Below are 24,186 nucleotides of genomic sequence, written 5' to 3' on the forward strand. Positions count from 1 at the left end.
AATGACGGATCTTTGTCCCAAACATTATGGAGGGCACTGTAAGTGATGTGCTGATGTGCATGATATATTCATGCATGGTATGATTTGCCTGGATAATAATCAAAATAAAGATTTCCATAGTATCTCTGTGCATGTGACAATAATATACCCATTTAGTTTCCAGGAATTAAGTGGACTGTATCCTTGATCACTTAGCTATGCACTGTGGTTTTGCAACATGATTAAAGAATAGTTAAAGTAAGTCCATTTAATTTATTTTAAGCACAGCCTGTCAGTGCTGTGTTTATAACAGTGGAGTGAGTGAGTGCTGTTATTAAGTATATACTGGTCTAATAATTTTTTTTGAACTTCGGAAGTATTAAGGGTTGTGTAGACCATGCAATAAAGGGATTTAAGGTCTGATTAGTCTGACATTGAATAGAGGAGCAATTATGAGGGTAAGCATGAAATGCTGGAGTAACTCATCTGGTCATAGTCACACAGTGTGGAAACAGGCCCTTCGGCCCAACTTGTCCACACTGGCTAACATGTTCCACCTACACTAGTCTCACCTGCCAGCGTTTGGCCCATATCGCTCCAAATCTGTCCTATCCATGTACCTGTTTAACTGTTTCTTAAACGTTAGGATAGTCCCTGCCTCGACTACCCATCTCTGGAAGCTAGTTTCATACACCCACTACCCTTTGTGCGAAAAGGTTACCCCTCAGATTCGTATTAAATCTTTTCCCTTTTGCCTTAAACCTATATCCTCTGGTCCTCGATTCACCTACTGTGGGCAAGAGACTCAATCTATTCCACTCGTGATTTATACATCTCGAAAAGATCACCCCCTCATCCTCCTGCGTTCCAAAGAATAGAGTTCCAGCCTACTCAACCTCTCCCTATAGCTCAGGCCCTCTAGACCCGGCAACATCCTCATAAACCTTCTCTATACCCTCTGCAGCTTGATGACATATTTCCTATAACATGGTGCCAGAACTGAACACAATACGCATGTGGTCAGGCAGCATCTCTGGAGCCCGTTCCTTTTCTGCTGACTTACTCCTGCATTTTGATCCACTGAGTTACTCCAGCATTTTGTCTATCTTTGATATAAATGAGTATCTTCAGTTCCTTCCTAAGTAGTTCAAGGCAGCTCTTATATCTTATGTCCTTGTGTACTTTGAGCTTTATAATTATAAAGTGGGCAATGCTTTACTTAGTTAACAATTCAGTAAGTGCATCTTTAATTTACATTGTTCTCGTAATAAAACACAATAGTGAAATGTGCCGAAGTAATTCAAAGTGGTGTTATCAAGCAAAACATCAAGCTAAGCCACATAAGGTAATGTAATGGCCAGTGACCAGAGATGAGAATTAAAGAGCAAATTGACACAGACTGAAAAGTACAGGTACAGAGCAGCTTGGGGCATTACATCCAGTCCTTGGAGGCTAGCTGTTGATAGACTGATTCAATTGTGGGGTAAGAAAGATGCAAGGAATGGAAGAGCGTGACGATCTTGAGGATCATTGGCCAGAATTACTTTCTGTGAGAGGCAAGTCCTGAATAGCATTTCAAAACAAAGACAAAACAAAACAAAACTAAGGCATTACCAGGAGTCACTGCAAGTGCTCAAGCCATAGGTGATGGATGACAGTGTTTGGTTTGGTTGCAAACATCATAGCCGAGTCTTTGATGCTCTTTTTTCAGTGGATAAAATGAGAGACTGGCAAGGAGTGAGTGGAGATGATCACATTTTTCTCATCTGAATTTCTTTTTCATTTCCCCCAATCCTTTGCAGGGGCAAAATAAGAAGGAAAGTTCGAGATCAGCAGTGATGTACATTCAAGACTTGAAGTCAGGAATACGAGAACACCAGTTGCTCAGTTGTTTGGAGTCCTTGCGAGTTTCTCTCAGCAATAACCCAGTCAGGTAATAGAAATTATATGTTTTCACCGGCATGGAGATGGCAGGATTGTGACAATGTCAGATGCAGTTCAAAGCTGGACTCTGAGGCATGAATGGGAGTCTGACCTATTTAGAAGAAAAACAAGTTTAGATATTCCAATCCTGAAAAGTGTGATGACTCCACAAAGCTGCTGAATTTTATAGTGCATAAGAATGGCTGGTCTCGATGTATACATCTAGTTGCATTTCTTCATGCTGTGATGAATGATACACTTTATAAATGTTGCCTATAGTTCTTCAGCATAAGCAATGTTGGACCTTATTATTTACCTTCACCCTCGATACTTCATTAATATAGCTGATTTTTGTGTCAGTCAAAAACACTTGTTACATTATGGGTTCCCGTCAAGGTATTGAACTGAATATAGATACAAAATGCTGGACTAACTCAGCAGGTCAGGCAGCATCTCTGGAGAAACGCAATAGGTGATATTTCAGAAAAGGAACCATTCTTCAGCTGAAACGTTACATATTATTTTTCTCCATAGATACTGCCTGTCCCGCTGAGTGACCCCAGCATTTTATTTATCTCTGGTATAAACCAACATTTCAGTTGCTTCCTACACAAGGTATTGGAACTATTGTGCCTCATTATGTATGCAATACCAAGTAGAGAGTGTGTCTGGTAGATGCGGTGTCCACAAACTTTTACATCTATATTAATGAAACAAAAACTTAAGGGATGGCACACCTGGTAGATCTGCTGCCTCGCGGTGCCTGATACCCTGGTTCGATCCTGATTTCAGCTGGTGACTATGTGGAGTTTGCACGTTCTCCCTGTGACAGCGTGGGGTTTCCTCCGGGTGCTAATGTTTCCTTCCACATCTCAAAGATTTATGGATTTATAGGCTAGTTAGTCACTGTAAATTGCTCCCTAGTGTGTAGTAAATGGATGAGAAAGTTGGATAACATAGAACTAGTGTGAAAGGGCATTAGATGGTCGGCATGGACGCAGTTGGCCAATGCTGTCTATATCTCCAAACTAAACTAAGCTGAAACAAAATCTAATTTGCTATAAACCTGTTGAGGATCAATAGGTTTCATTCCCCTTTCACTATTAATGTGTAGTTGTGCAGTTTAGAACTAAGTTTCAAATAAAAAAACTTACTTCCATCTGTGCCAATAAAACAAAAGAAACACAAAATTAAGCTACAAGGTCCTTCACACCTATTCTAAGATTCAAACAAATCATGACTGATCGTGTTTTCCATTCACTTTCTTTCCCAACCTTTATCCATAATGTCTGATTATTGTAAAGTTCAAATATCAGCCTTGGTTTCTGCCTTGGCGATACTCAGTGACTGAGTATTATAAAGCCCCTGTCCCACTTACATGTCCTTGGCACGCTAATTACGCGACCTCATGGTCGCGTTGAGGTGCGACGGCCCCGCGAAGGTCGCGAGCGACTTCATTCGTCCGCACAGCCGTCTGGAGTGCGTGACGTCATTTGAAGATGGACACAAAATGCTGGAGTAACTCAGCGGGACCGGCAGCATCTCTGGAGAGGAGCAATGGGTGATGTTTCGGGTCGAGACCCTTCTTCAGTCTGAAAGAAGGGTCTTGACCCGAAACGTCATCCATTGCTTCTCTCCAAAGATGCTACCGGTCCCGCTGAGTTACTCCAGCATTTTTTGTCTATCTACATTTTTCTTGGCCCCACTCTGGGTGTAGAAGTGAGGGCGGATCCAGACCGCAACGGCTGTGAGCCCCAGGCGATCATTTGCCTGCTTCTGCTGCTGTTGGAGGTGAGATGTTGCATCGTGCCAGGGTCTTGGGCGTGCGAAGATTTCATTCGGTACAAAATTTCAGAGCGCCGCGCGATACCGCGCACAACTCCATACGCCTCCGCGCTTCTCAGTGGTACCGGCCCCGTGTGGCTACACAATGTCCGTGCGCCTCAACGCGACGACGAGGTCGCGTAATTTGTGTGCCAAGGACACGTAAGTGGGACAGGGCCTTTAGTCTCTGAAGTAAAGAACTCCAAAAAGTTTCAGTTAGTCTCGCTGTTATCGGACATTCTGCATGTCTTTCAATGCTTTATCAATAGAAGGCAGCACCTGCACCAAAAGAAACTCAAGATGTCTGGCTGTTTGCACTAACCCCCTCAACCCCCGAAAACCATTAAATGTTGTGCATTCGTAGATGGGCTATTTACAATTTATAGCTCATATTGATTAGTTTGTGGTGGGCCGAAGCACTTTGGTATCGAACGGTCATTCATCGAGCATTCGTGCGATCTGGGCCTACCAATCAACACCGACCTGGGTGGTCGGCTGGCGGAAAGCAAGAACGACGGAGCTAGACTTCACTTCGCAGTCAACACACCTTGCCCTTTTGTGCTAATTGCTAAGCTGTGTCGTATAAATATTAAACTGAGTGTTTATACAACACGTGAACCTCTTCAGTAGTGACCCCGATGAACAAAAACGGCCTCTTTTCTTTACATCATTCTTGGAGGAGGCAACCCAGATCAACAGAAGGTACACAAAAATGCTGGAGAAACTCAGCGGGTGCAGCAGCATCTATGGAGCGAAGGAAATAGGTGACGTTTCGGGCCGAAACCCTTCTTCAAACTGCCCCCCTTCTGGACATCACAGCCCCAAGTTTGGCTTGAACAAGCCGAAGCCCAATTCCGCATCCGCCAGATAACTGCCGACGTCACCAAGTTAGGTGCGCTGGACCAGGAAACCGTCGGGCACCTCATCGATTACCACCAGCCGACAACAAGTACGAAGGGATCAAGATGCTCCTCAAGGAGACATTCGGTCTCAGCTGCTGTGACAGGGCGGCAAAACTCCTGCACAAGGATGGCGTAGGCGACCGCAAACCATCTGTGCTCATGAACGTAATGCTTGCCCTGATGCATGGCCCTCCTTTTTGAACAGGTTTTCCTCGAGCAGATGCCTGAGGACATCAGCCTGCTCCTTGCGGATGATGATTTCACCGACCTCCGACGGCTGGCAGCCCGTGCGTACGTGTTGTGGCAGGCCAAACAGCAGGGTGGAACCACCATCAGTCGGGTGGCGGCTGTGCCTCGGCATGTCATACGGGCGGTCCCAGCCTCCACGGAAGGAGCGGCAGTGATGTCAGCCACAAACGGCGCCAGCAAGGACAAGAAGTACTACTACCACCGAAGGTGGGGCTCCGAGGCCCGCTGATGCCGACCACCCTACACGCTTCCGGGAAACGCCTCGGCCGCCCGTCGGCAATGGCAACGAGCGGCCAAAGTGCCGGCCAAAAACATCTCTACATCTGGGATCATCATTCGGGGCGGCGTTTTTCTCGTTGACACGGGAGCGGAGGTCAGAGTTTTGCCCCCATCAGGCACCAACACTCGTTCTAGAAAGAAGGGGCCTCCCACGACCGCTGCCAACAGCAGCAACATCAGAACATACGTGTTCAGCACGATCCCGCTCAACTTCAATTGCTGTCACTTCAAGTGGATCTTTACCATCGCCGACGTCTCACAACTGTTGCTGCGCGTCGACTTCCTCCGGGCGCACTCCCTGCTGGTCGACGTGAAAGGACAACGTCTCGTTAATTCTGAGACTTCGAGTCAATCGCCATGCGCCACGCCAAATTGACTGAGCCCCACCTCGGCTCGGTGACCTTCTCCGACAACGAGTACGCCAGGATCTTGGCCAATTTCCCTGACATCAAAACTCCCCAGTTCACAACGTCCAGCCCCAAGCATGGGGTGAAGTACCGTATCCTTGGCGTGATCTTTGATTCCACCCTCTCCCTTGAGCCTCACATCCGCCATGTCATTAAAACCTCCTTCTTTTATCTCCGCAACATCGCCAAACTCAGACCCTCTCTCACACCTCCCGCTGCTGAAAGACTCATCCATGCCTTCATCTCCTCCCGACTGGACTATTGCAACTCACTTCTCCTTGGCATCAGCTCCACCTACATCAACCGACTCCAACTGGTCCAGAACGCAGCCGCCCCACTCATCACCCACACCAAATCCTGGCATCACATCACTCCAGTCCTCAAACAACTTCACTGGCTTCCCATCTCCCACCGGATCACCTACAAAATCCTTATCCTCACCTACAGCCCTACCAAAGCCCCCCCCCCCCCCCCCCCCCCCCCCCATCGCTCCCTGCCCTCCTCCCGCCCTACCGGCCCTCACGGCCCCTCAGATCCACATCATCCGGTCTCCTCTCCATCCACAAGTCCAACCTCCGCAGTTTTGGGGACAGAGCCTTCTCCAGGGCAGCTCCCAGGCTCTGGAACTCCCTCCCCCAATTGATCCGCAATTCCGTGTCCCTCACCATCTTCCAGTCCCGCCTCAAGACCCATCTCTTCACCTCTGCCTATCCTTAGCCCCACGTCCCCCTCCCTTTTCATCTGTGCATTAATTGCCTCCCTATTGTGTTTTGAATTGAATTCTGTCTTTACTTTGTGTACTAGTCATGTCTCTACTATTTATTTCATTCCCCTTGCATGTTTTTCCTCTACCTGCAAAATTTTTGTAAGGTGTCCTTGAGACTTGAAAGGCGCCCATAAATAAAATTTATTATTATTATCATTATTATTATATCCCGCCACCGGACCACCACTCCATGCACCTGTACGCCGGTTGCCCCCAGACAAGCTCCAACTGGCCAAAGACGAGTTCTGCAAGATGGAAGAAATGGGCATAGTGAGCCGCTCAGACAGCCCGTGGGCATCCCCGCTTCACATGGTCCCAAAAGTGTCTGGGGGCTGGAGACCCTGTGGGGACTACTGCTGTCTCAACGAGATCAAAACAGCCGACCTGTACCCTGTCCCTCACATCCAGGACTTCATGGCAAACCTGGATGGTGACAAGGTATATTTCTGGTACGCATCGACGTGGTCCGCGGCTACCATCAGATTCCGGTGCACCCAGACGACATCCCCAAGACGGCCCTCGTCACCCTGTTCGGGCTCTAAGTTCTTGCGCATGCCGTTCGGCCTCAAGAACGCCGCCCAAGCTTTCCAACGACTCGTGGACGTGGTGGACAGCGGGCTGGACCTTGTTTTCATCTACCTCAACGACATCCTCGTCGCCAGCCTCTCCAGCCAGGAACATCACTCACCTCCGGCAGTTCTGCCAGAGGCTCAACGAGCCTGGCCTGGCCATCAACCTTGCCAAGTGTCATTTTGGCCTCACTTCCATCACTTGGCCATCACATCAACCAGCACGCAGCAGTCCCGCTCCCGACCAAGGTCGAGGCCATTCGCAAGTTTTCCAAACCCTCTACTGTGAACGGACTCCAAGAGTTTGTCAGCATGGTCAACTTCTACCACCGCTTAGTGCCAGCAGCCGCCAGGATCATACAATTGCTGTTCAATGTGTCAGCCTCGATAACAATCAGCACGGGAGCACCTCAAGGCTGTGTGCTCAGCCCCCTGCTGTACTCACTCTATACTCATGACTGCGTAGCCGGTCATAGTGCGAACTCCATCATCAAGTTCGCCGACAAACACTGTTGCGGGACATATCACTGATGGAGAGAGTCAGAGTATAGAAGAGAGATCGACCGGTTGACCAAATGGTGCCAGCACAATTACTTGGCTCTCAACACCAGGAACTGATTGTGGACTTTGGAAGGGGTAGGATGGGGACCCACAGTCCCATTTATATCAACGGGTCGATGGTGGAAAGGGTCAAGAGCTTCAAATTCCTGGGCGTGCATATTTCCAAAGATCTCTCCTGGTCCCAGAACACTGATGCAATTATAAAGAAAGCACATCAGCACCTCTACTTCCTGAGAAGATTACGGAGAGTCGGTATGTCAAGGAGGACTCTCACGAACTTCTACAGGTGCACAGCGGAGAGCATGCTGACCGGTTGCATCGTGGTTCGGCAACTTGTGCGCCCAGGAGCGAAAAAGACTGCAAAAAGTTGTAAACACTGCCCAGTCCATCATCGGCTCTGACCTCCCTCCCATCAAGGTGATCTACCACAGTCGCTGCCTCAAAAGGTCTGCCAGCATCATCAAGGACCCACACCATCCTGGCCACACACTCATCTCTCCGCTGCCTTCAGGTAGACGGCACAGGAGCCTGAAATCTGCACCATCCCGGTTCAGGAACAGCTGCTTCCCCACAGCCATCAGACTATTAAACTCAACTCAAACAAAAATCTGAACTTTAATAGCCTATTGCACTTTATATGCTTATTTATGTGTGTGTGTGTGTGTGTGTGTGTGTGTGTGTGTGTGTGTGTGTGTGTGTGTGTGTGTGTGTGTGTGTGTGTGTGTGTGTGTTTGTGTGTGTGTGTGTGTGTGTGTGTGTGTGTGTGTGTGTGTTTGTGTGTGTGTGTGTGTGTGTGTGTGTGTGTATATATTCAATGGTATATGGACACACTGATCTGTTCTGTATTTATTTATGCCTACAATATTCTGTTGTGCTGAAGCAAAGCAAGAATTTCTGGAACACATGACAATGAACTCTCTTGAATCTTGAGGCCCTGGCCAACAAGCCGAAAGAGCTCGTTTGGGACCACGCGGCCACGACCTTGTTCGACAACGCCAAGAGGGGGTGGCAAAGGCAATGATGCTCGTACATCCGCACACCAACAGCTTTCATGGTCGACGCATTTGGCACAGCTGTGGGCATAGTGCTGGAACAACTGTGATACCCCGAGCAGAAATATAGCGCTTTCAATCCCTCACTCTCTACCTGGCCATCGGCATTTCCGCTACTTCCTCGAGAGCAGGGATTTCACAGCTTTCACCGACCACAAGCCACTCACTTTGCCTTTGCCAAAGTGTCTGATCCTTGGTCAGCCCCACAGCAGTGCCACCTGACCTACATCTCAGATTACACGGCTTGTGTCCAACACATCGCAGGCAAGAGCAGCCAGGTCGCAGCTGCGTTGTCCCGTGGCACCATCAATGCCACCCACGCTCTGGCCCCAGGTGCTGACTACACGGCTGTGGCGGTCGCCCAGCGAGAGGATGAAGAGATGTTTGCCCTCCGCACCCCCATCTCAGGCTTGCTGTTGGAGGATGTGCGATTCGGGCCCGTTGACATCACACTCCTCTGCGACGTGTCTACGGGACAGCTAAGACCCATCATCTCCGCCGCTGGATATTTGACAAGATTCATGGCCTAGCTCACCCTTCCATCCGGACAACAAAGGCACTGATGGCAGCCAAGTTCATGTGGCATGGGTTACGCCAACAGGTCGGCAACTGGGACAGAGGTTTTGACAGTGCATCCCCTGTCAAACCTCCAAGATTCAGCGACACGTCAAGGAGCCCCTGCAGAACTTCACCCTGACACACCGCTGTTTCGACCACGTCGACATCGTTGGACCGCTGCCCCCATCCAGAGGTGCCACCTACCTCTTCACCATCGTGGACAGATTCACGAGCTGGCTGGAAGCCGTCCTGCTCTCGGATACCTCCACTGCGACCTGTGCATGTGCCCTCACCGCCCACTGAATCACCCGCTTTGGCATGCCAGCAGACATCTCCTCCAACAGGTGCGCAGTTCACCGAGCTCTGATCAGCAATGGCCCAGCTGCTTGGCACTAACCTGCACCACACAATGGCCTACCACCCGCAAGCAAATGGCCTAGTGGAACGTTTTCACCGGCACATGAAGGCATCCCTCAAGGCATGGCTCACGGGCCTAGAATAGATGGACAAATTACTGTGGGTCATGCTAGGTATACTGCCCCAAAGGAGGACCTGGCAACTTCCTCGGCCGAGCTGGTGTACGGCGCCCCGCTTACGGTCCCAGGGGACTTCATCCATGCTGACGCGCCTCTGTAAGAAGGTGGGCATGCTTACTCCAGTCGCAACCACGTACGTTCCACCCGACCTCCAGGACAGCCAATATGTCTTCCTTCGCCAAGATTCCCACCGTACACCACTGCTAAAGCCTTACGAGGGTCCCTTCAGAGTACTGCAAAACGACGCCACGACTTTCAACATTGACATGGGCGGCAGACACGAGACTGTCTCCGCGGACCGTTTTAAGCCAGCACACTTGAACATTGAACAACCTGTGCAGGTGACACAACCCCGCAGCAGTCCACCATAGCAACCAAACCAGCCCACAACTCAACCAGCTGCCACCCCGAACACAGGAGGAACGTACACAAAATCAGGCCGCCTCACTCGACAGCCTAACCGCCTCCAATACTCCGGTTCTGGGGGGATCATGTGGCGGGCCGAGCCGTCTTTCGTCGAGCTCGAACACTCACTTGATCTGGGCCGACCAATCAACGCCGACCTGGGTGGTCAGCTGGCGGGGTGCCTCACGAGCTATACTTCACTTCACAGTCAACCTACACCGCCCTCCATTGTTGTACTCGCCCACTAGGGGGTGCCCTGGCAGCAGGCCTGGGTTATCTGTTTTAGGGGGAAATTTTTTTGTCTCAAACCGTTTTCGTTCGACTTTAGCTCGAACGGACTCGGGGACGGGATCCGGACCAGGGCTCTACAACGGCGCCGCAGCCTGGAGTCAACGCGGAGCGGGCGATGACCTGGGTCGCCGTTTCAGCGCTGTTGCGTGGGGTGCAGCGGAACAAACGGAGCTATAGCTTCACCCGGCGCTTCACAGCCGCCGGCTCCGGTCGACACGCTGAGGACGTCCCGCAGCCCCACGTCGGACTTGTATCATCCCGGCGAGCCTTTTGTACTCACTGTGGAGGGCTTGGGAGACCCTGAGCTGTATTGTTTAAATATTAAACTGAGTGTTAATACAACACGTGAACCTCTTCAAGGTCTTTATTTCTTTTGCAAAATATCGTACCTTGCCAAATCTGTTTTTGAATTTATGATGCAAATCACTAAGAAAGTATGACATATTTCTCATTCAGTTCAGGATAAGGAGAGAACAAAAAGCCAAATAAATCCATTAAATTTGATTGGTTCAAAGATATCCGTGCATAGGAACTATATCATTGTTGTTTGAGACGTGTGCGGACGCGACGCCGACAGTCAAGAAGCCGAAGCCAAAGAACCGAATAGAAACAAGGCCGAAACGCCAATAAACCGAAAGAGTTCATAATGCCTCCAGTTAATTAACCAGGTTCCCGAATGTAGGAACGATTCATACATGTAATACATGATATACATTTATACATGGTTAATTAACTGGTGACATTATTTCCCTGTCCTTAGAGCCTTTGCTTTAGCCGGTGATTACATCTATTCCATCCCTCCCTCGCAAAGATGTGGGACTTCAATTTGAGCGCACTTGTTTGAATAGATGCAAGCGGCATGTCCAGCTTCTCTCCTGGGCGCGCAATGCACAAAGCCGATGAAATCACAACTGTCACACCAAAGATAGACACAAAATGCTGGAGCAACTCAGCTGAAGAGGCAGCATCTCTGGAGAGACGGAATGGGTGGCGTTTCGGGTCGAGAACCTTCAGACGCACTCTGAAGAATGGTCTCAGCACAAAACGTCACCCATTCCTTCTCTCCAGAGATGCTGCCTGTTTTGTGCGTGGGAGCTTGGTTGCGTTCCGCAAACACCGAGACGGTAATAAATAAACCGTCTGTCCCCGCGGCAGGGGTGAATCACCCTGGTGTGGGTGTCAAAGACCGGGGGTCGGGGGGGGATCATCCTGGTGTGGAGGTTGGGGTCCGATGGCGGTGCATCGCGGTCAGTGAATGTGGGACGCTCTCGCGGGTGGAGGAGAGAGAAGGGGAGAGAGGGGAGAAAGAGCGGGGGGTGGGGGAGAGGGAGAGAGAGAGAGGGGGGGGGAAAGAGAAGAGAGAGAGGGGAGAGAGAAGGGGGGGAAGAGGGGGAGAAGGGGGGGAGAGGGAGAGAGAGAAGGGGGAGACGGGAGCGTGGGGTTCATTTTCCCACACAAGCCATAGGTGACTGGGCAATCTGAACCCAAGCACCAAGTTGAAAGCGGCCGAAGGTGTGCATTCCTCGGTACAGCCCCCACTCTCCCACGGCCACGGCGGGCTGCGGATCGGGTGGAGCGGAGGTTTGGGACAATGTTCATGCCTTCACAGTGATGTGATGGACGCGTTAGTCTGGACCAATCGCTGACAAGTCCCGCCCCCCCGGCAATGTCAAGTCCGTTATTGGACTTTTCTGTTGAGCGGCAATCGGTCCCTTTGGCCTGTAGGCCTCACCGCCTTTCGGGTAGGTGGCGTTTCGACTGAGCGACCATTCGGTAAGTTTGCTTTTAGGCGAGGCAGCCTTTCGGTTCGTTGCCGTTTAGGCGTCCTGCCCTTTCGGTTAGTTTGCATTTAGGCGTCCCATCCTGTCGGTTAGTAGGCGTTTCATCTTCGGACTCTTTCAGTTCAATAGCGTTTCGGCCTAATTTCTATTCGATTCTTTAGCTTCGGCTTCTTTGCTTCGGCCTCTTGTCTGTCGGCGCCAAGTCCGGGTACCGTTTGAAAGATACTCTGTCGGGTAAACATGATTTTTTTTTTTTTTTTTTTAAACAGTTGGGTGCAGAACTTTGGCGCAGAAGGATTAGCAGGACTGTTGGAAATACTAAAAGGATTGCAAGATGAACAAATGGATCTTTCAAGGTAAAGCTATAGTTTTCATTGAATTGGTTTTAATTGGGTAACCTAAAATTAAATATCTAGTAATTCATTTTTAATGTATCTTAAATTCCTGAATTGGGTCATTTTCAATTTGTTGGGTTTTCCAACTTGTAAACCGAACCTCAATCCGAAGGGTCCTGACCTGAAACATCATCCATCCATGTTCTCCAGATCCATGTTCTCCAGAAATGATACCTGACCCACTAAGTTACTCAGCACTTTGTTTTGGTTTTTTCCAAACTGGTAATGTACCTCAGAAACATGTTAATGGCTGTGAATATTTGAAAATATTATAAAAAGAGACCTTTTTATTAACCATATAACCATATAACAATTACAGCACGGAAACAGGCCATCTCGGCCCTACAAGTCCGTGCCGAACAACTTTTTTCCCTTAGTCCCACCTGCCTGCACTCATACCATAACCCTCCGTTCCCTTCTCATCCATATGCCTATCCAATTTATTTTTAAATTATACCGACGAACCTGCCTCCACCACTTCCACTGGAAGCTCATTCCACACCGCTACCACTCTCTGAGTAAAGAGGTTCCCCCTCATGTTACCCCTAAACCTCTGTCCCTTAATTCTGAAGTCATGTCCTCTTGTTTGAATCTTCCCTATTCTCAAAGGGAAAAGCTGATCCACATCAACTCTGTCTATCCCTCTCATCATTTTAAAGACCTCTATCAAGTCCCCCCTTAACCTTCTGCGCTCCAGAGAATAAAGACCTAACTTATTCAACCTATCTCTGCAACTTAGTTGTTGAAACCCAGGCAACATTCTAGTAAATCTCCTCTGTACTCTCTCTATTTTGTTGACATCCTTCCTATAATTGGGCGACCAAAATTGTACACCATACTCCAGATTTGGTCTCACCAATGCCTTGTACAATTTTAACATTACATCCCAGCTTCTATACTCAATGCTCTGATTTATAAAGGCTAGCATACTGAAAGCTTTCTTTACCACCCTATCTATATGAGATTCCACCTTCAAGGAACTATGCACGGTTATTCCCAGATCCCTCTGTTCAACTGTATTCTTCAATTCCCTACCATTTACCATGTACGTCCTATTTTGATTTGTCCTGCAAAGGTGTAGCACCTCACATTTATCAGCATTAAACTCCATGGCCTAAATCACTTTTGATTTATTGTCTCCTCGACTGCAAACGATAGAAACTCCTGGTCAAATAGTCTTCTCCACTGAAAGCAATAGAAATCCTGCAAACATACTTGTGAACTACTTGTATGATAGGATATGCTTGCCTTCGTCGGTTAGGGAATTGAGTATGTCAGGAAGTCACATTGCAGCTTTGTAAAACTTTGGTTGGGCTGCAATTGGAATATGATGTGCAGAGTCAGGTCGCCCCATTACAGAAAGTACGTTGAGGCTTTGGAGAAGATGCAGAGAGGTTTACAGGATGCTGCCTGGATTAGAAGGTATTAGCTATAAGGGGATGCAGGACAATCTTTGTTTTCTTTGGAGCAGCAGAGACTGAGGAGAGACATGATAGATATTTATAAAATTATGAGAGGCATAGATGGGGTAGATCTATCAAATTATTAGAGGTATAGATTACAAAGATCCTTCAAAATTATGAGAGGCACTGAATAGGGTAGATCTATCAAAATAAGTACAGGCATAGATTGATAGGAGACCATCAAGGACTATACAATACTCGCAAGTTTCATTTGTGAGTTTTTAAGTGCAGAAACTTGGAAAAGATGAAGAAAGAACAAAAATTATAGTTGCATATCTGGATTAAAAAAAGATATAAGGGACTACAGATGCTGAAATCTAGAACCTGAAACAAACAGTTGGAGAAACTCAATGGGTTGAGCAGCATCTGTCAACTGTTGGGGGGTGAAGAGGAGGAATTGTCAACATTTCGGATTGAGACATACCATCAGGGCATGTTAGTGTTAGCTAGACAATACTGAATTCAGAATGAGGGTGTTGAAGCCTAAAGTGATCTTTTGGAAAATTTGCTGAATATCACCTTTCCTGTTTTTGTTAATTTGCTAACACAATTTAACACAAAAAAAAATAGTATTGCACACTGTCAATTTATTGTTATGTTACTATTGCATTTTTTTAGCGGTGTGAACCACAAGATTCAGCACGAAATTATTAGGTGCCTAAAAGCCTTCATGAACAACAAGGTGAGTACTTTAAACACTAATGAATCAGTAACATGGAATGGATTAGTGTAGGAATTGTTGAATCTGACTGCAAATAGTTTAAGATAGTATGTTTCATGCAGGTCTTCGATGATTATTTGATTTAGAGAAACAAAATATCTAATATGGTCTATATTGATCTTCATTAACTGCTGTTACTTCACCTGAGCAATGAATGAAGATTAACGTGGGAATGCAGCATTTATTCCACACAAAGGATGATGGGTATATGGAATGAGCTGCTGGAGGAGGTAATTGAGGCAGGTAATATCCCAACATTCAAGAACCATTTAGAGAGGTACATAGATAGGACAGGTTTAGATGGATGTGGGCCAAACACAGGCAGATGGGACTAGTGTAGATGGAACATGTGGTCGGTATGGGCAAGTTGGGCCGAAGGGCCCGTTTCCTCGCTGTATGACTCTGACTCTGACTATGACATGAGTACGAGTAGCTGCTTCAGCATATGAACTGGGTAACTTTGGGTTTGAAGGAATTTACTAGAGAGCTTTGTGCATTGCAATGGTTAAATATTGGGAAGGCATGACACAAAGGTTCAAGAGTGGTTGAAGTTTCCAAGATATTATGCTTAAATAAAGATAAACTTTCTGCTCGCTGGCGAATGTGAACCCAGGGGGCATGGTCAAAGAAAGACCCAGCTGTTTCAGGAGTTAAGTGAGGAAGATTTTCAGAGACAAAGTAATTAGAGATACCGTGTGGAAACAGGCCCTTTGGCCCGACTTGCCCATCTGCACTGGTTCCACCAGGCTGGACTTGGTCCATATCCCTCTAAACTTATCCCTTCCGTGTACCTGTCTAAATGTTTCTTAAATGGTGGAATTCTGTTCTACGTTTGCCAACAGATACAAGTCGATTGTGAATATTAACTTTGACATAGACAGATTTTTGCGATTTAAGGGATAAGAGGAGCACGGCACAGAATATCAATGATAGTGAGAGGCAGGGCAGATTAAAGGTTAAATAACTTCTTTGTCGAAACATAGAAACATAGAAAAAATGGTGCAGGAGTAAGCCATTCGGCCCTTCGAGCCAGCACCGCCATTCAATATGATCATGGCTGATCATCTAAAATCAGTACTTCGTTCCTGCTTTTTCCCCATATCCCCTGATTCCTTTAGCCCTACGAGATAAATCTAACTCTTTCTTGAAAACATCCAGTGACTTGGCTTCCACTGCTTTCTATGGAAGAGAATTCCACAGATTCACAACTCTCTGGGTGAAAAAAAAAAATCCTCATCTCAGTCCTAAATGGCCTATCCCTTATTCTTAAACTGTGACTCCTGGTTCTGGACTCCCCCAACATCAGGAACATTTTTCCTGCATCTAGCCTGTCCAATCCTTTAAGAACTTTATATGTTTCTATAAGATACCCTCTCATCCTTCTAAATTCCAATGAATACAAGTCCAGTCAACACATTATTTCATCATGTGTCAGTCCCGCCATCCCGGGAATTAACACGGTGAACCTACGCTGCACTCAATAGCAATAATGTCCTTCCTCAAATTAGGAGACCGAAATTGCACACATACTCCAGATGTGATCTCACCAGGGCCTTGTACAACTGCAGTAGGACCTCCTTGCTCCTAAACTCAAATCCTCTCGCAATGAAGGCCAACATGCCATTAGCTTTCTTCACTGCCTGCTGTACCTGCATGCTTACTTTCTGTGACTGATGTACAAGCACATCCATTTCTCATTGCACCTCCCCTTTTCGTAATCTGACACTAGTCAGATAATAATCTGCCTTCCTGTTCTTGCCACCAAAGTGGATAACCTCACTTTTATCCATGCATTTACCCACTCATCCAACCATTCCAAGTCACCCTGCAGCCTCATAGCATCCTCATCGCAGCTCATACTGCCACCCAGCTTTGTGTCACCTGCAAACTTGGCAAAGTCACATTTAATTGCCTTGTCTAAATCATTAATATATATTGTAAATAACTGGGGCCCCAGCAATGAGCCTTGCGGCACCCCACTAGTCACTGCCTGCCATTCTGAAAAGCTCCCGTTAATGTCTGCTCTTTGCTTCCTGTCTGCCAGCCAGTTCTCTATCCATGTCAATACCCTACCTCCAATACCATGAGCTCTAATTTTGCACACTAATCTCTTGGGTGGGACCTTGTCAAAGGCTTTTTGAAAGTCCAGATATACTACATCCTCTCCCTTATTCATTCTACTTGTTACATCCTCAATAAATTCCAGAAGATTAGTCAAGCATTATTTTCCCGTTATAAATCCATGCTGACTTTGACCGATCCTGTCACTGCTTTCCAAATGCGCTGCTATAACATTTTTAATAATCGACTTAAGCATCTTCCCCACTGCTAATGTAAGGCTACCTGGTCTATAATTCCCCATTTTCTCTCTCCTTTCTTAAAAAGTGGAGTTACATTGGCTACCCTCCAGTCCACAGGAACTGATCCAGAGTCGAGAGAACATTGGAAAATAATCATCAATGTATCCGTGATTTCTAGGGCCACCTTCTTGAGTACACTGGGATGCAGACCATCAGGCCCTGGGGATTCATCTGCTTTCAGTCCCAACAATGTACCTAACACCATTTCCTGACATGTGGATTCCTTTCAATTCTTTCCTCCCACTAGATCCTCTGTCTCCTAATATTTCTGGGAGATTGTTTGTGTCTTCCTTAGTGAAAACAGAACCAAAGTACTCATTTAACTATTCTGCCATTTCCTTGTTTCCCATTATAAATTCAGCCGTCTCTGATTGTCTTCAATAATCTTATCCTTCTTACATTTCTAAAGAAGCTTTTAGAGTCTATTTTTATATTCCCTGCAAGCTTTCTTTCATGCTCTTTTTGTACCCCTGTAACATCTTGATAATTGCCTTTTTATTGACTGGCTTCAAGGTAATCGAGTCTTTCTGTGCTCTAGAACATGTTCCACTGCAGTTTTGTGAATTTTAAATGATTTCAATGCATGGTTACGCAGGAGATGCAAGAAGCTGCAGATGCTACAATATTAAGTAAAACATAAAGTGCTAGACTAACTCAGCAGGTCATGCAGCATCTGTGGAGGAAATGGATAGGCGATGTTTCTGGTCGGGACTCTTCTACAAACTGATTGCAATAGAGGGGAGAAAACTGTAAAAGAGGTGTAGGCAGAAAAAGTGCTAGGTGCATACAGGTGAGGGTCGGGTTGATTGGCAGATGAGTGGAGTAAGTTAGAAAGATTAGAGATGAAAAAGAGACAAAGAGTGTCAGATAAGGAGAGAAGATGATTGAAATGTAAAGCCAGAGTTTAGAATATAGAAACATAGAAATGAGGTGCAGGAGTAGGCCATTCGGCCCTTCGAGCCTGCACCGCCATTTAATATGATCATGGCTGATCATCCAACTCAGTATCCCGTACCTGCCTTCTCTCCATACCCTCTGATCCCCTTGGCCACAAGGGCCACATCTAACTCCCTCTTAAATATAGCGGTAGGGGATGGGGGGTAGGTAGAGGTGGGATAGTGGGAGAAATGGTTGGGCCCTAAAATGTGGTGGGGGGGGCAAGCAGGTTGAGGAACAGGGAAGGATGTGTTGTTATTTAAAACTGGAGGTCAATTAATAAATGATTCATGTGTTCAAGAAGGAACTGCAGATGCCGGAAAATGATTTGTGTTCTGATACAGACATTTCATTTTTAAAATGTTGATCACTTGCTGATACTTTTACTAATTGTTTTTTATTACTGTTCATGTGTGCTGGTGTGATTTTTCTCAAACCTTTCAATTGCAGCATGGGATAAAAATGATGTTGGAATCAGCAGATGGAGTTCTGTTGTTGGTGAAAGTCGTCGATCCTAGTGCTCCAGCCATGATGATCGATGCTGTCAGGCTCCTGTCTGCCATCTGTATCCTGCAGGATCCTAACAACATGTAGGCATTTATCTATACATAACTAAAGATCTGATCTTGTTATCTTCCGGTGTGTTTAGGTTATTTTAAAGAAGAAATGCTATTTTCATTGAGAATTTCATTAAAAAAAAACATTGCGATTTTCAATGTGTGGGGGGGGGGGGGGGGGCAGGGGGGGGATGTGGGGAGTGGGGGACCAGGGGAATAGAAGGAGAGGAGGGGTAGGGAGGGGAGAGAGGTTATGGAGGGAGGGAGTGGCTGAGGATCGGGGAAAGGAGAGGGAGGGAGGTGAGTGGGGGAGGGAGGAGGAGGAGGGAGGGTGGAGGAGGGGGAGGGAGTGCTGGGGGTTGAGGGGAAATGGAGGAGGATAAGGGTAGGAAGAGGGATGGTGAGGTAATGGAGAGGGGGAAGGGGGAGGGAGGGAGGGAGGGGAGGAAGCAGAGGGGGGTTGGTGGAGGGTGGGGAGAAGGAGGATAATGGAGGAGGGGAATAGGGGACTGAAGAGGGAGAGTGAGATGAGTTCACATTGATCTTATATTTTACAAGTTATTGCCATTTTGAACTTTAAAACGTCGCAGTCACGCTCCCAATTGCCGGCCGTGCCTGCGCAGCTGGGGGAGGGTTACCATGACTTGCATCACAAAGGGGATCTCTGGCGTTACAACTGGAACCCGCCAGGCCGCACATGGGCAATTTGGTGAAATATTGCATTGAGGGAACGGGACCAAATGGGTCCGCACTTGGTCTAGTATACTTTAAAATCACCAATAATTACTATAACTGTGTTCGATAAGTAACAACAACGATTCACCTATGCTTCACTGTATCATTGTGCATAATTCTCTATTGAACTACACGTGTGTTCATGTCCAGTTAACTTTCTGCTGGTTACTATATCAAGTTAATGTAAAGTTATAGGATAGTAGTCAGCATTAGAGAATATTGTTGAAAGATTGCAACACCCAACCTTTAATACATATGTAAAAATAGGAGCCAATAAAAATTTGTATTGAACAAGAAAATCAGTTTGTCATGAGTTATATGAAAGTTGGGAAATCTGGAAGAAATATCTGATGGGTATACACATTTGCTTTTCGATTAGAATCTGAGTTTTCCTTCAATCTCGGCACACTTCCAGTGAATGGAAAAATGGATTGTTATTGTTGGCAAGAAACGGTCAAAGGATGTTTCTTTTGTCTAATTGTTCAACAAAGATTTTTTGTTGTTGACGGTGAATCCTGATATATTAACTCCAAATTTATAGTTGTAGATAAATTATCAGTTGTTAATTTAAAACTAAAGTCTCCAGGAATGATTTGGACTAGACCACACTCGATCACACTCACTTTAATTATCTGCCCCATTCCACTCTGAATATTTAAATAAAGGCCAATGCAAATTTAAGGAACATTTTTTTTTCTGTTGAGGCCTTTCACAGATGTTTCTATTCAATGTTGAATGTAACATTCTAGCTAGCTCACCTTTCCAATTTGTCCTACTGGCCCTCAATCTCCAATGTTCATACTGTTTTTCCTTCTCCACAATTGCTGTTTAACCCTGAAAATATAAATCATTCTATTTTGATTTCAGAATTACATCAAGTGTAGTGTTTTGCTTCTCACAGTTCCAGCACTGGTTTTATTCTCTCCCTCCTCTGCCCTTGTTAACTACAGTTGATCTGTCTCGAGCAGATAAAAACGTCTTCATCAGTTTCAGGCAGCCGTGTTATCCATTATTATTGGTGCCTCTTCTGCCCTTCGTTCCTTCTTCTCCCTTCTCTTCTCTGCAACTTAAAATATATCTTTTTTTCCCTATATGTTCCCAGTTCCAACACAAGGCTGTGGCCCTGAAACTTCAAATCTGTTTTTTATCTCCACAGTCAGGCTGAACAGCAGAGTATTTTGCGCAATTTCTGTTTTTCTGTTTAAATCCTTTCGTTTGCCAGAGATTCAGGAGATAGAATCTAAAGAAATTATTTTATAGACTGCATATAGCCTGAATAATTCGGCAATGACACATTGTAAGCCCTGTTGTGTTTTTGATGGAGATAAAGGAATAATTTGTAAACTTTAAAAAAATTCCATTCATTTGTTAAATTGGATGTCTTTTAGCACATCAGGAGTACAAAGTACTAGGAGTTTTGGAGATGGCAATTATTCTCAATGTTTTACGGTGAAAAGGGAAAAATGTAACCATTTTTGCGGGGCAATTTTGTTGCACACAGTTTCACACTGTGTGCCTGGAACAAATTACCAAGGATAGCGATGGAGGCATCAATGGTAGTGCCGTTTACGAGGTTCTTACATAGGCACATGAAAATGCAGGTAACACTGAAATGATTGTGTGTAGGCAGAAGAGATTAGTTGGCTTGGCACCATGTTTGGTACAGACAGGGCCTTTCTTGTGCTGTAGCTTTCTATGTTATATGGGTTGTCATCTCTGTGATTTGGTCAATCGGATCTAAGTTTTGCACAACATTTCATTTATAGAATAAAATCATCTTCAGCAATCAAACCTTCATGAATTGCATTTTAAATATTTTTTCCTTATACATAAAGCATTATTTAAAACCATCATTTTTGTTTAAAAGGATGGCTGCTTATGTAAAGTTTTATGGTCATATGGGAAAGTTAAAGATGATGAAATTACAAGCTACACCAAATGAATGTTGGAAACTGGAATGATTGGGGATTCCTGAACACCGATTTCTGAACACTCTGTTCTATTCCAGGCACGAGAAAGTATTGGAAGCATTAACAGAGAAAGCGGAGCAGGAGGATAGTGAACGGTTCAAAGCACTGTTGAATGGATTGAAGGCTGAACAAAGTATACCACTGAAGGCAAGTCTTGCAAAAAGGCATATGAGGCAAAATGGAAATTGGTATGAAACTAAATGCTTTGATGCAAATTTAGTGCAACTTTTAACGTGGCTGAGTTCTATTTTTCATTTGTTACAGAACATAGCTGATTTGTAATGGCAGAATTGGAGGTGTCTGAGTTTCAGGAAATGATTGAGCTTATAGGATCGCCTTATAATATGATTCAGCATATAATATGATTGAGCCTGTCCAGCTAACCTACACCTGAAGTCAAGCAATCAATGGTGGAATTCTATGAGGAAGCAAATAGCAGGATAGACAAAGGAGAGTGTAGATGTGTTTTACCTAGATTTTCAGAAGGCCTTTGACAAGGTGCCACCTGTGAGGCTGCTAAAGTAGATGAGAGCCCATGGTATCAGAGGGAAGAAACTAGCATGGATAGCAGGGTCAGCTGGATGGCAGAAGATAAAGAATGGCAATAAAGGGAGCTTTTTCTGGTTAGCTGCCAGTGACTAGCAGCGTTCTGCAGGGGTCAGTGCGAGGGTCGCTAATCTTCACGATGTATGTCAATGATTTGGATGAGGGAATTAAAGGCTTGGTGGCCAAGTTTGCAGATGATACAAAGATAGGTGGAGGGGCAGTTAGTGTAGAGAAAGCAGTGACTCAGCAGGCGGTCGTGGACAGATTGGGAGAATGGGCTGAAAAGTGGCAGAAGGAATACAGCGTTGCAAAGTGTGGAGTCATGCATTTTGGTAGTAGGAATAAAGGCTATTTTCTACATCGGGAGAGACTTCAGAAATGAGAGGTACAAAGAGACTTGGGAGTGTTGGTGCAAGGTTCCCAAAAAGTTAATTTGCAAGTCGAATTGGTAATAAGGAAGTTGAATAAAATGCTAGCATTTATTTCAAATGGGCGAGAATGCAAAAATAAGGATGTAATGCTGAGGCTCCATAAGGGGCTGGTCAGACCGCATTTGGAGTATTGTGAGCAGATTTGGGCCACATATCTGAGGAAGCATGTGCTGGCGTCGAAGTCCAGAGGAGGTTTATGAGAATGATCCCAGGAATGATTGGGGTAACATTTGATGAGCATTTGACAACACTGGATTTGTACTTGCTAAAGTTTAGAAGGCTGAGGGTTACCTCATTGAAGCGTACCAAATATTGAAAGGCCTGGATAGAGTGGATGTGAAGAGGATGTCTCTACTAATGGGAGAGTCTTGGACCAGAGGCAATTGTTTCAGAATAAAAGGACGTACCTTTAGAAAGATGAGGAGGAATTTCTTTAGTCAAAGGGTGGTGAATCTGTGGAATTCATTGCCACAGATGGCTGTGGAGGCTGTCAATGGATATATTGTTAAGGTGGAGATTGACCGATTTTTGATTAGTAAGGGTATCAGGGGCTATGGGGAGAAGGCTGGAAAATGGGATTGAGAGGGAAATATAAATAATTTGTTGGTGGAAACAAGGAACTGCAGATGCTGGTTTACAAAAAAAAAGACAAAATGCTGGAATAACTCAGCGGGTCAGACAGCATCGCTGAAGAACATGGATAGGTGATGTTTTGGGTCGGGACCCTTCTTCAGACTTATTGTGGTGAGGGGTGGAAAGAAAGAAAGCTGGAAGAGCTTGGTCAAAATCTGGCAAGTGTTAGGTAGATGCAGGTGAAGGGGTTTATTTATTGGTGAATGGGAGGACAAAAATCTTAATATCAGCATCCTTAAAAGTACTGTTGGACAAAAGTACAAAGCCTGGCAAGTAATAGGTGGATACAGGTGAGCGTTTTTTAATGATAGGCAGATGGTTGCACGAAGGTCAGAAATGAAAAGACTAAAAGTGGATTAAAAGAGTTGCGAATTGTGAAGCAAGAGGAAGGAATGTAAAGATGGGGAAGGGGAGAAATAAGTGCGAGTCCAGGTGGGGCACAGGGGAGAGAGGGATTGAAGGCTCACCCTGAACTTAGAGTGATCTGTCTTGACTTTCTTCAGTGCCTTTTGATCTGTAGATCGAAGATTTTGGAATGAATTTGATTGCAAAATAATAATAGAACAGCCGTAGTTTTGATGGCATGACAAAAAATATGAGAAATTCTTTACTTTTCTCTCCTGGTTAACTACAGTATAGCAACATAATTGCAGTCCTGCCTCAGTGTTGGTCAAATCCACAATGCAATTTCCTTTCATTAAGTTTGTTTTTACTAGATATTTAGTAACAATTCGTTTTCATTTAACAGTGGTTTGTAATTATTCTCTCACTGGCTAGGTGGCGTGCATGCAGTTCGTTAATGCCCTCATAATTCCTGCTGAAGAACTTGACTTCAGAATTCACTTGCGGAGCGAGTTCATGCGTTTAGGTCTCAATCAAATCCTGCCGGTGAGTATTCCCTTTTCCTTGGGTGTTTTAGCACTGTACCCAAAGGTGATTTTGGGCAAGTTGATAAAAATGCTGTGTCAATAAAATAATTTCTAATGAGAGACGTTAATGGTGATTTTGGTCGACTAGGTACTTCAGAAATACTGAATTTAGTCAGAAATCTCAAAATGTTTGTTCAATGCTGCTTGAGAGGTTGTGGCCTCATGGGCTGATGTCAAAAGTGAGAGGGGAAAGATGTAAAAGGGAATTGTGGGGCAACATTTTCAGAGAGTGTTGGAATGATTGGTAGTGACGGGTACAATTACAGCATTAACAGTGAAACACCACTTGGGAGTCAGGTCTTATAGTATGTTGATGAGACAGGACATTGGTCATTATTTCTTCCTAGTTTCGTGTCCACTGTTCAACCACAAAATGTTCTCATAATTATGCATTGAATGATTTTTTTCTTAGAGATACAGTGTGGAAA

At 45.5% G+C, this 24,186-nt stretch overlaps 1 protein-coding gene across 2 annotated transcripts in view; it reads left to right on the forward strand.

Moving 5' to 3' along the window:
* LOC129701509 (protein diaphanous homolog 1-like) overlaps positions 1–24,186 on the forward strand; it is a 168,510-nt gene that overhangs the window by 75,877 nt on the left and 68,447 nt on the right. For both annotated transcript variants that reach the window (XM_055642739.1, XM_055642740.1), the window contains 6 exons: positions 1,782–1,912; positions 12,352–12,438; positions 14,559–14,622; positions 18,408–18,547; positions 21,258–21,366; positions 23,607–23,717. In XM_055642739.1, the coding sequence (XP_055498714.1) occupies positions 1,782–1,912; positions 12,352–12,438; positions 14,559–14,622; positions 18,408–18,547; positions 21,258–21,366; positions 23,607–23,717 (642 nt within the window). The remainder of the gene's footprint in view (positions 1–1,781; positions 1,913–12,351; positions 12,439–14,558; positions 14,623–18,407; positions 18,548–21,257; positions 21,367–23,606; positions 23,718–24,186) is intronic.

This window comes from Leucoraja erinacea, chromosome 11, assembly GCF_028641065.1.
Source record: "Leucoraja erinacea ecotype New England chromosome 11, Leri_hhj_1, whole genome shotgun sequence".
In the NCBI taxonomy this organism is placed as follows: domain Eukaryota; kingdom Metazoa; phylum Chordata; class Chondrichthyes; order Rajiformes; family Rajidae; genus Leucoraja; species Leucoraja erinaceus.